Consider the following 13,492-nt stretch of genomic DNA (forward strand, 5'->3'; position numbering starts at 1 on the left):
TAATTGAAAAGTTTGCTTTCACAAGAATTTTAATTATTTTTTCCTGGAGTCACAGTCACAACTATCCACATATACAGAACAGTATAGTGAAAGGGGGACTTAATTGGGAATTTGAGGAAATGGTTCATAACCTGACTCTGCCACTTACTACTTATATATGGGCAAGTCATTTAACTTTTTCTAGACCTTGGTTTCCTTATCTGTAAAATGAAGGAATTAGACTAGATGACCCACAGTTCTAATTCTTTGAGCCTAAGACAAAGTTTATTTAACAAACATCTAATCCCTGCCAACATAAGTAGTAAAATGAGCTTTAACCATGAAAGCAGTATTTTGTTTTTTTTCTGGACAAAATAGTCAAGTTAACAACCAAATTTTTTTGAGAGAAACAAAGGAAAGAATGCCGACTCTATGTAGAATATTTAAGAAATTGGAGAAATAGGAAAGAGAAGAGCCGGGGACCAATTCATAAAGAAGATAGTTTTAATTACATTTTCTGTGTATATTCACAATGCCACATTCATTTGCCTCTAGAAAAGAAGGAAACCAGATGAAAAAAAGTATTTGACAGAATAGAAGAAAAATAGCTTTGAGGGAAAGAAGCAAAAGGGGAAAGAAAAAAGTAAAGCAAGAAAACAAATGTAAGGATGAATCAGAGGTCAAAATCATAAACATTGAAGAAGAGAAGAGAAGTTAAGACAAATAGACTGTTAGTGAAAGAATTATCAGGCAGGCAGCATATCTGATGGAGACATGAGGTTAGTAAGTCAAGTGTAATATAGCAACGGTAACCAGCAATGTCAAAATTAAAAAGAAGTGGGTAATTCAGGTTTCTGTGAATGTTAGAATTAGATCATGAAGATGGTCAGCTTAATATTATTAGAACAATTTTTACACATAAAAGAAATAGTAAGTAGGGAATGGGATAAACAGATTACATTAAAAAGTTCTCCCAATTCACTATTTCAGCTAAACAACTTAAACAAACTGTATTAGAATGATTGCAATTAAGAACACAAACCTGACTAGCAAATTTAAGATTTCAATTTAATTGGAAAACTTGTTTTATTCAAATTAACATATTTGATTTTAAATACAAATTCAGATTTTAACATTGGTAGTCAAAGTTATATCTTTAATTAATTCAATAAGACGACACAATAAGCCTGAATAAGCCTGATACATAAAAGGCTGACAAGGAAAGAAAATTCTAGTAGAAATTTCTTCAATAGCCCATTTATCTCTGAAAATATTTTAGTAGAAGGTGGTGGGCAGAACACCTGGCAAGATTACTTAAGTTTCCTTTCCAAGTGTGTGGCATAAAATTAAAAGCATTCATCTAAATCACATGATTTGGTCTAGTTTTGAGACCTCCAAGGAAGATTTTCTTATTATTCCACTGTTTTAACAAACGTTAGGCTAAGTCTACTTGTTGAAGAAGACTGATATACTGTATATACAGATATACTGTAAAGTTAGTGGGCATGTTTTGCCTGGAGAGGAGGAAAACTGAATTAATTTTGTAAACTTCCAAAAAGCACAACTAAGAACAAAAGGAGGCTTGTTGGTTATATGAGGAAGGATTCTGAAGGGTGGGAGATTAGGGGGTATGAGACAAAGGGCTACCAGGAAGAAACTGATATAAAAAAGGGAAAACTGCATCAGATTTCAGTTCAGTTGAGAAAGAACTTCCTAACAATTTGAGCTATCAAAAAATGGAATGGATTGCTTTCATGAAAATTTGTATTTCTGACAGGTAATTACCCAGGGCTTGATGATTACCTGTCAAGGAAGTGGTAGAAGGAATTCATGCATTTAGGGTTTTAACTAAATGAGGCATTTGTGATTCCATGGTTCTATTACACTAATTGATTCAAGCAAATTATTCAGTGGCTTCCAAAAAAACTGGCTTATGGCATAGTTCCATCATTTCATTTGTATAGATTTGACCTTACTATCATAAATTCCTTCCTTTTGAATAATTTAAATTTTTGGGAAAGGTATTTCTGCTAGTGAACATTCTGGCACAAGTAGGCAAGGATGCTGGATATGGAGTCAGAATATCTTGAGTTCAAATCCTGCCTCACATACTTACTAACTGCATGTCCTATTAATGCATGCACAATTAGCCTCCCTATGCTTCAGTTTCCTAATTTGTACATTGAAAAGGTTAGATGTGATGGACTCTACAATCCCATCCAGCTCTAAATCTACGATCCTGAGATTTTGTGAATGTTTGAATATTACACTATTACCTAAAAAGCAAATTTATCAATGGGAAAATGTACTAATACCTATCCCAGTCTCATACAGCTTGAACATGTACCTAGGATGTCAAACTTCTGTTTTGTTCTTGCAAACAATTTCCTGCTGTTTTTTTAAACTTAATTCTTTTTATTTCATCCTTAGTGAAGATGGATGACTATTATCTAGTCAAGAGGCTTTTATTAAGTACTTTTTATATACCAGGCCATGCTAAGTGCTAGAGATACAAATAAACAAAATAAAATAAACTTCAAGGAGTTTACATTCTAAAGGGAGAGACATCTAAACATATACACAAATATAAGATAAAGGTAGAGCGGATGTCTACATAAATAATAGTTGTTTTGGAGTACGATTGATTAATTTTGCTATTTAGTAATGTCTAGGCTATGAATGAAGTTTTGTGGCAAATCAAAATTTTCATTAATAGAACTAGCATTTAATATAGCCTTAATGAACTAAAGTTCTCAAAAAATAGTGCCTTCTGGTTAAGTTAATTTTTAGGTTAAAAAATACCATCCAAAAAAATCTTATTTCAATCACTGTTATTGAAAATGTTTCTGAAATTTTATAAATTGCTCACTTTCCTGCTTTAGTAAATATAACTATTTTTAATCAAGACTCAAAAAATTAGAAATCTCAGAGTTCATCTGGTTCACTCTATATTGGAACATAAAATCTTGTTTGCAATGTCATGTGTCATTTATATATCATTTTGGGATTTTTAGATTACTTGTTTTTTTTTTTTGGCAATTGTATGGTACTTTATGATTTTCAAAGCATTTTACATGTTACCTAACTTGATCCTCTTGAGAGGTAAGTGCTACAGGTATTATCCTCATTGTTGCTGTTCAATAGTTTCAGTCATGTCATAACTCAATTTGTGGTATTCTTGGCAAAGATACTAGAGTGGTTTGCTGATTTCCTTCTCTAGCTCATTTTAGAGATGAGGAAACTGAGGCACAGAGGATTATATGACTTGCCCAGGGTTACACAGCAGGAAGTGTTAAGTATTTGAGGCCAGATTTGAACTCAAGTCCTCCTGACTCCAGGTCTGGTGCTCTATCCATTGTGCCATCTAGCTGCCCTGAGAAAAGAAGGCTTAGGGGGTTGTTCAGATTTTCAGTTGTGTCTGACTCAATGACCCCCTTTGGGGTTTTCTTGGCAGATATAGGAGTAGTTTGCCATGTGTCTGGAACCAAATTTGAACTTAGCTCTTCCTGACTTCAAGACCAGCTCTTTATTCACTGAGCCACCTGACTGCTTCTCCTGATTTTCCTCATCTTCTTGATGAGGAAACTTTGGTTTCTGAAAGGCTAAGTAATTTACCCATGTTCACACAGCTGATATACGTCAGAGATGGGACCCAAGCCCAGGTTTCTTCTGACTCCAAGTCCAGTACTTCTATACCACCTTGCTGCAACAAGTGACTGATTATCCAAGCTCTGCTGCAAGAGCAAGATGACAGAGAGGGAAGTATGTTGCACTTACAGGTGGAGGAGCTGGCTGTGAATCCCAGCTCTGTCACTCACTAGTCACACTTAATGGTAGAGCCTTTGCTGTGTGGCCTAAATTTTCTCTCTAGAAAATGAAGAGGTTAGATTAGATGATCTCTGAGGTCCTTTCCAGCTCTAACTCTATGATCTTATAAATCTCCAGCGACAGAGAACCACTAGCTCCTCAGTTGGTCCATTCTTACTTCTGGATGGTACTTTACAAAGCTTTTCTTTTTCTTGAGTGGCCTCTGTTACTTCTATCTCTTGTCCCTAGTTCTCCCAAATGCTTCTGAGTCTGTGGACTTGCTACCAAGATCCATCTGCCCCGCATGCCAGGCACCTTCTCCCACTGATGAGCTCCTTCTAGGGCTCTCCATCTTGGGGAAAGACCCATGCTAGCTAGCTATGCCTCATTCCCTTTTGAACAATGTTTCTTGAGGACAGGCACCTTTTAGCTTCTGTTTGTATATATTCCCAGCACTTGGCACAATGCCTGGCACATGGTAAGTACTTCAGGTTTGTTGCTTTGCTTTGCCTAATTCTTTCCTTGGGGAGCAAACAAGTCTATTTCTTCTGTACTTGAAGATAGCTATTACATTCCTTCTTTTTTTCTTTCCTCCAAGTGTGATGACAGGAGATCTGGCAGTATCTCAAGAATAATTGGATATTTCAGAGAGCACTGTATAGAATTGTAAAAGCTTAAGATTTGTATTGCATACAGTGTACAATAGGCAAATGTTGGCTGAATGAGACTATTAAATCAAATCTGCCAGAAGTAGTTAAGAGCTATTGTTTTAAATTAAATCCTTGCTTGCTTTCATATTTTTCAATACAAATAGAATATAGTAAAAAAATCCATTTGATAGAATTTGAGGGATTAATCAATGCTTCATTTTAACTAATATAACCCAAAATCACACTTCAAAGTACTAATGATATATAAATTCTATCCTAAGAAGTGAGGCTGAGTAATAGACAAAAAACCCCAAACAAAAATTCTATATATTTACTATGTACTGCATATTGAAACTGCAATGCAGCCCGTTTTAGAAAACTACTTTCCTAAAAAGAGAGAGCATTTGTATTAAGTATAGATTAAGTTTGTCAAGATCAAGTTGGCCAAAAGACCAATGGTGAATTCAGAAAGGATCTTACATGAGATCAATCAAATGTTTCCTGGTTCATTAATGCTCCTAAATCTTCAAAAATTGAGCAAAACATGAGGTTACTGATAAAAAAATGGTATCAGAATTATTGAATAGTGAATGCTTAAGTAAGTTTTAGTACATGGAAATAAGAAAATATTACTGTTAAAGAAATGATGAATATAATGACTACAGAGAAGCATGGAAAGACAAGAAGAATTGATACAGTGAAGTAGCTAGGACTAGAAAAATAATAAAAAGACTATTTTCTTATTCTTAATAGAGAATAGTGCCCTGCTGGTGCTACTCCCTCTTAAGATTGCTTTTTATCTATTGTGCATATGTCTTATTAAGTAATTAGCTATTTGTAAGATGTCTTTCCTATTTGAGACATGGGTTTTTCCCTTTTTTTGCATTTTTTTCTTAAGCACTTAACATAATAAATGATTAACAAATGCTTAATCAATTAGCTTACATCAATGTGAACGTAAATAGCAGCAGCAACAAAATAAATGAAATTGAATCTTGAAAAATTACAGTAACATTTGGCCCCACATGAAAAGTAACCTCTCCCTACAAGCTTCTTTGTTTGTATGATCAATTGAGTATGCAGCACTGAATATAACCTCAAACTCTGTTGATATGTTAGTTTTTCTGAATTCTTTCCTCTTTTTCATATGGGACAATTTTCTGGGAGAGGGCAGGGGTGAAAGAGGAGGAATGAATTGGGAAATGTAAGTGATATAAAGACCACCTCAAAAATGTATTTAAAAAAGAAAGTATTAACAGAAATAGGCTTTTAAAAATATAGTTATAATTTATAAAAGAGCAATTTGGTTTCAAAATTAGTATTGCCAAAGATATAGCCTTACATAAGTGATAGGGATTTCACTGGCATGTTGATGGCTAGTGAAGGACTAAAAATTCTACAAGCCCAGAGGAGAAGGATCTTCACTTGGAAGCAAGTAAGAGGGCACTGGCAGCATTCATCTGAGATCTCAGGGGTCATAATATAACCTGAAACAAACCCCACTGGAACAGATGTGAGCTGTGTATCTGGTTTTGCTTTCTCCTTTCAGTAGCAGAGTGGTTACAATACCATATAGCTATCAATTTATAGAGCATTTGTTAAGTATAGGAGAATGACTGGGACAGAATGAACACCCTTCCAACCTTGGGAATGGTAATCTCAAATTTAAGACATTCAAGTGGATCATCAATTTTAGAATATGATAGCTATGTGACTATGGAAGAGTTACTAGAAGAGTTACAGTGCTCACTCTAGACAATTCTCTAAAATTATCGCTTATAAAAAAGTTGCCAATCTTTTACATGGAGAAGGCTGCCATATTTTAAGTTTCCTGCACCTATGAATTACCAGTTCAACCAAAAAAAGTTATTAAAAGACATGTAATGCTATTAATTGTCCTGAAAACAATATAATCTTTCTTTGAGAATGGGAAATGTATATCAGTCTTGAACATTTCAGATGTGGCATTTAATAGATTTCTGACCTCCCCAAAATGGCAAAATTTTAATTTTAGGGCAAGTTAATTTGTTTTTCATAGTGAACTTAAAGAATGATCTATAGATTTTTTTTCCAGTTTTTATTCATAAAGAAGGGTTTTAATCAGAATATGAAAGTAGATATGAAGAACCTAATTTAACCTAGTTCTTGACCTCAAAACCTTAACTTTCCTGCTGGCTCTTCTTGGAATTTCTCTCAATGCCTGGGACCTCCTCCCTCTAGAATATTCAACTATGTCAAAGGCTTTCTTAACTGGAATATCAATCTTCAAGGTCCATTCCCTTCTCCCACCATTGAGTTCCCATTTGGGACCTCCATTTTGTAGAGAGGTCCAGGCCAGCCTTTATTCTTCTCCAGGTTCTCCTCCTGACTTCCCAACTTCAAAACCTTGCCCTCACTCAGGGACCTTCGTCACCCTACCTGTTTTTGTGTGACAACTTCCCCTATTAGGACATAAACACCTTGAGAGCAGGGACTGGTTTTTCTTTTTGCTTGTGTTTGTATCCCCAGTGCTTAGCACAGTGTTTGACATATATTAAACACCTAATAAAATGTTTGTTTCCTCCTTTCCTTGCTTCAGCCTACCTACTCTATATGAAGATAATGCTTACTATCTGGACCAAATTAGGAATCCTCTACTTCTATGTGTAAGAGAATTATGGGATATGCAATTTCATATTCCAAAATTAGAATATACTTTAGGTGATAAGGAGAATAGCAAATGCATACTTTATCAATGTATCTGAGGTTACAAGCTAAAAGAAATATACACATTATATGGTAAACAGATCATATATGTTCTAAGATTTCTACTGCATTTTGTACTTATTTTTCACTTTTGTACTTATGACTCTGGCTCAAAAAGTTTTACACATTTGAGCCTCTTTTTATTGATGGCTGTGAAGCAGCTAGGAAATACAATAGTAAGCAGATGAAAATGTTTGAGAGCTTTCCTTGGAATTTTCACAAGTTTGGAATTCACATCTCTTCTCAGAATGATTTAGTTATTAGTGCCTAGTTCCTGGTGCCTGGTTAGTTTTTATTCCCTCAGCTATCTACTATAATCTCATTTGATATTTGATGTTTATAGGATTTGGGTAAAATGCTCATAAGCCTTTTGAAATTAGTGCACTTAAAAAGAATAGAATAATCAGGTACATTTAAAAATAAGACAATATGATCAAATCACCTTAAGTAAATATATAATTTAGTATACCTTCCTCTCCAAGTAAAAAATAACATATTTTGCAATTTTATATAATTAAATTAATCTCCAAAACTACTTGTTATAATTATCCCTAAAAATACAGAATGACACAATATTCAATAAGTTATATGAAAAATTAAATGTTATCTAAAATTGCATTTTTACTTCACATATAAATATACATGCATTAAGCATTTTCATTTTTTTTCAAGAAAGATCTATACTACAACCACACAAAATAATTTAGAAGAATACTTAGTTCTTAAGGCTATTAACCTTAAGAGAGTCTAGCAATATTTAGATAAAGTCAAAATTAAGAATTTTGGTACTTTTTAAGTAGATGCAAAAATATCAACAGATAGCTATCTACAAATACACTGTATATACATGTACACACATATATTCTTTTACACATATATACGTATGTATCTTTTAAAGTGCTTCATGCATATTAATAACATTCACAGATCTATGCTGTGCTATATAATAGGTTAGTATTAGTAATAAATATACACAAGTCAGTAATTGTCCCTTATTCCCCATGGGCCATAAGTCTGTCCAATTAAAATTTTACTTTCTATATAGTTTCAATGTCTGATTTTTTGAATAGAGCCTGCAAATTATTTTATGAAGAAAATTATTTCTTTGTTTAAAACATAAGCTACCCACTCGAGGGTACCTTACTCCTGAAGGAATCAGTTTATGTCATAATTTTTGGTTATTTTTGCCCATTTTGCCAAAGCAGAAAAAATATTCTCACTTTGTTTTTGTCATGCATCTACCTAGATGCTTCCAAAATTGCCTCACCTATGCTATAAGAGACTGACATTCTGAAAATTAAGAGACATCAGTTTTTGTCCCACTTGAGATACCTGTTCCCTTATTTCCTTCATTTTTTCCAATCTCTTGAGTTTTGTTGCATATTCTTGAACTTCTTTTAGTCCAATATCTGTGCAGAGGCGAACTAAGAAGCGTAGACCTAAATTGTATTAAAAATATGTTTAATAAAGCATTTTATATAGTACATTTGAAAACACAAAGTATTTAATCAGTAGTATTCTAATAAATAGTACTTTTTCCTTTTACAATGTACTTGCAACATATGGAAGTAGATATATTAGCCAATGATCTAAGGGATACAAGCAAGAGAATATGTATAGGCAGTGCAACCCATCATTAGTACCAGAAGAAAACAAACAAACAAAAAAAAAAATAGGTCCTTGAGAGTGTATTAGGAATCATTGCTTCATGCGGACAGACTACTCTCAAAAACTTTTTCTAAGCATTCAAATAAAGAAGGAAAATGAAAGATTCTGACTATTCTACTTCTGAAATTGCAAAAATTATCTTTCCTATGCCTAGAAAATTTTGGCATAGTATGATATTCTCAGTACCAAAAACTACTTTGCCATGGTATTTTCCAAAATTTTCTAATTTAATAATGTGATTATTAAAAAATTGAGAAAATTCTAAACCTGAAAAAAGATTTAAACTTGTAAAAACTATATTTTAAAAACTATCACAATTTTCTAGTTATACCTCTGTAGCATGACATTTGTGAAGATTCAGTGAATACTAACATTTTAATTATGGCAATGAATTAGATTGGGCACAATATAAAATATCTATTATACAATACCCGGATAATGGCATAGGATTCAAAAGTATATTTTCAAATTTAAGCAGTTATTTTGATCTTCTGAGCCCATAGAACTCAATGCTATTTTTCAAAAGCAAAAATAAAATTTAAAATCTCTTACAAACATACACAGTTCAAGTGCTATTTTAATTAAAGTAACTTTTAAAATCTAATTTGATGTGAATATCAACAAATCATAAATATAAATTATTTTCAAAACTTTTAAAGACTTCATTATAAAGTTAAAGACATGTAGCCTATGTAAAATAGTATGTTGTGTTTAAAAAAACAAACTATTAAATATGTTCAGTTTTAATAATTAATAATGCATTCAGTTTCAACAATCACTACTAAACCTCCAGAAAACTCTGGACAATGTTACATTTCTTATAAATTGACTAAGTTGGCAAAAACCAAACAAAGGCTGTACTTAGGACTAGGGATTTAGACAAAACTTTGAAATTTAACCCAATATGCCATAAAACAAATCATATTTGTTTACTATATATGAAAACTAAGTAGTAAATTTTAATCTACATATTATTCAGTTACATAATAATGTATATCTGTGCGGCCAATTTTTCTTAGCTCTACAAGCTCCCATAAAATACATGTCTACTCTAAATTAAAGTCTGGGTATAAGCCAAATGGTATTCACACATGTAATTGCTATGTTTGATTTGTATACATATAATCTAATAAATATTTTAGCAAGTACAATGTATGCAATAGAAATGAATACATGAAAATCTGTATTTTGAAAGCTACAATATATAATATCACTTACATTCAACATTTTCTGGAAATTTTCTGTGAATCTCCTTATAAGTATCTAAAGCTTTTTGGTAGTTACCTGTAAATAAATAAACATCAAAGTATTTAGTTTCAGACATGAACAAGTCTTGTATGATCTTAATTCCAATACAACATATTGTAATTTTTAACAATCTGATGTGAAAGTTTCTCATTTATCATAAGCAAAAGTGTTTTGAGTAAAAAAAAGTCTGAAAAAGCAAATTTTGAAAAAACAACACTATAGTAGTACTACTTTAATATTTCAATGGCTCTATACCCTCATTCCTTGCACCACTGAATACCGAGATTCTTCCATGCCTTTTAATCTTGGAAGATCCTTCTCCATGATAACTTATGAATATTCCTCAAAAGCTACTCTGAGAATATGAAAGAAAGGTCTTCCTCTATATGTTTTTTCCTACATTTGGGGATACCAGTACAGGGCTTGGAAAGTTCGTTTACTACCTCACATGACTGGCCCATTTGTTTTATAGGGCATATATTTTCCAAATGATCTATCTCATACGAATTCTTGAAAATACCTTGTCTTTGGAAACATCCTGTGGCCTATTTCAAATAAGCTCATATTATGTTTTAAAAACCGTACTAGGTGCTGGTGATACAGACTAAAAATGAAATTATTTATTGCCCTCAAGATTACATTCTGTTGGAGGGGATATGGGAACAATAATACATTTTTAAGAGTTGTGAAATGACCTAACTATTCTGGAGAACAATTTGGAACTATGCCTAAAGAACTATAAAACTCTGCATACCCTTTGATCCAGCTGTATCTCTACTGGCTTTGTATCCCAGAGAGATAATAAAAAAGGAAAAGGACCCATATGTGCAAAAATATTTGTAGGAGCTTTTTTTGTACTGGCAAGGAACTAGAATTGGAGTGGATGCCCATCAGTTGGAGAATGGCTGAATAAGTTATGGCATATGAAAGTAATGGAATATTATTGTTCTATAAGAAATGACGAACAGGCTAATTTCAGAAAACGCTGGAAAGACCTACATGAATTGGTACTGAGTGAAGGAAGTGGAACCAGAACACTGTATACAGGAACAAGAAGTTTACATGATGATTAACTGTGATGAAGTTGGCTCTTCTCAACAATGCGGGGATTTAAGGCAATTCCAATAGACTTGGGATGGAAAATGCTATCCACATCCAGAGACAGAATCATGGAGAATGAATGTGAATCAAAGGTGAAATTTTCACATTTTTTTTCTTTCTTGCATTTTTTTCTTCTTTTGGCCTGATTTTTCTTGCACATCATGATAAATATGGAAATATGTTTTAAAGGATCGCATATATTTAATCTATATCAGATTGCTTGCTGTCTTGGGAAGAGGGGAATGTAAAGAGAAAAATTTGAAATAGAGTGTCTTACAAAAACAAATGGTGAAAACTATTTTTACATGAATTTGGAAAAATAAAATGCTATTAAAAAAAAAAAGCTTATAGACAACTCTGAGTTACCACTACACACCTGTTGGATTGGCTGGAATGACAGGGAAAAATAATGCGGGATGTTGGGACACTAATACATTGCTGGTGGAATTGTGAATACATTCACCCATTCTGGAGAGCAATTTGAAACTATGCTCAAAAAGTTATCAAACTGTGCATACCCTTTGCTCCAGCAGTGTTTCTACTGGGCTTATGTCCCAAAGAGATCTTAAAGAAGGGAAAGGGACCTGTATATGCAAGAATGTTTGTGGCAGCTCTCTTTGTAGTGGCCAGAAACTGGAAATTGAGTAGATGCCCATCAATTGGAGAATGGCTGAATAAATTGTGGTATATGAATATTATGGAATATTATTGTTTGGTAAGAAACGACCAACAAGATGATTTCAGAAAGGCCTGGAGAGACTTACATAAACTGATGTTGAGTGAAATGAGCAGGACCAGGAGATCATTATATACTTCAACAACAATACTATATGATGATCAATTCTGATGGTCATCTTCAGCTATGAGATGAACCAAATCAGTTCTAATGAAGCAGTAATGAACTGAACCAGCTAGCTACACCTAGAGAAAGAACTCTGGGAGATGACTAAGAACCATTACATCGAATTCCCAATCCCTATATTTTTGCCCACCTGTATTTTTGATTTCCTTTACAGGCTAACTGTACAATATTTCAGAGTCCAATTCTTTTTGTACAGCAAAATAATGGTTTGGACATGTATACTTATTTTGTATTTAATTTATCCTCAAATATATTTAACATGTATTGGTCATCCTGCCATCTAGGGGAGGGAGTAGAGAGAAGGAGGGGAAAAATTGGAACAAAAGGTTTGACAATTGTCAAGGCTGTAAAATTACCCATGCATATAACTTGTAAATAAAAAGCTATTAAAATTTTTAAAAATAAAAAAAAAATAAAATAAAACATCTAGGAAAAGGTAAAAACAAAAATTTGTTAAAAAAAGAAGCAGCTTATATTGTATAAAGGGAAGAAACAAGTGTATATATGAGTATACTTAAGTCCAGGGTAATTTAAAAAGCAATGCACTATGCTTTTCTGCATGTTTCATTCTTTGTGATATTTTAACATGTGCAGCCATAAGCAACACTGTGAATGTACCTGTATCTAGCCAGATATAGGAAGTAGCTCAGAACTGCTATAAACACTCTGCAACTGCAAGGTCCTAAGCACAAGAGTCTGTTCTCATTCTCTCAAGTTACAGGATCTTACCCCACAATATACTACATTTGAATTAGGAAGGGACCGCAGAGGCCTTCTACTAAACCCCCTCCTTTTACTGATGAGGAAACTAAAGCCCAGGGAGGTTAAATGCTCAAGATTACTAAGGGAGCATTGGAGTCAATTGGAGACCTTGTCCTCTTACTCTACATTAGTGTTGTCAAACTCAATGGAAATGAATTCCTGAGGGTGTATATTGACTTAGAAAACCACAAATTAATATCATCTATGTTGGATTGTACTTTTTGTAATTTGTGAAACATTTTCCAATTACTTTTTAATCTGATTCAGGCAACTCTGAAGAATGAATTTGATACCTCTGGTATACAGCCTTCCCATGCTGCTGCTCCTCATCCAACTCCTTGTCGATCTTCAGAGATTATTTCAATATATATGTGCTAATGTTCTAACTGATATTTCAAATGCATAACAATGTGTATAAAAATAATTTCTTATCCATTTTCTACTTCTTTGAGGGATTGCTAGGTCAATCATGAATCTCACTAAGTAGCTTTTATCACATTCAGGGACTTGAGAAAATTAGCATATTCTTTAGCTCTAATTCCTATGATCTACTGGAACTCAGGCTGGCTTTGATAGGCATATTTTGCTCCACCAAGTTGATTATGTGAAAAATTGCTGTGAAAAACTGGCATAGGAACAGGCTTTTCATATTTTTATAGCTTTTAATTCC

At 33.3% G+C, this 13,492-nt stretch overlaps 1 protein-coding gene across 4 annotated transcripts in view; it reads right to left on the reverse strand.

Annotated features, from left to right (window-relative positions):
- IFT88 (intraflagellar transport 88) overlaps positions 1-13,492 on the reverse strand; it is a 100,663-nt gene that overhangs the window by 34,319 nt on the left and 52,852 nt on the right. For all 4 annotated transcript variants that reach the window (XM_051986590.1, XM_051986591.1, XM_051986589.1 and 1 more), the window contains 2 exons: positions 10,068-10,133; positions 8,514-8,620 (listed from right to left, as the gene is read on the reverse strand). In XM_051986590.1, coding sequence (XP_051842550.1) covers positions 8,514-8,620; positions 10,068-10,133 — 173 coding nt within the window. The remainder of the gene's footprint in view (positions 1-8,513; positions 8,621-10,067; positions 10,134-13,492) is intronic.

The sequence above is a fragment of the Antechinus flavipes genome, chromosome 3 (genome assembly GCF_016432865.1).
Source record: "Antechinus flavipes isolate AdamAnt ecotype Samford, QLD, Australia chromosome 3, AdamAnt_v2, whole genome shotgun sequence".
Classification (NCBI taxonomy): Eukaryota; Metazoa; Chordata; class Mammalia; order Dasyuromorphia; family Dasyuridae; genus Antechinus; species Antechinus flavipes.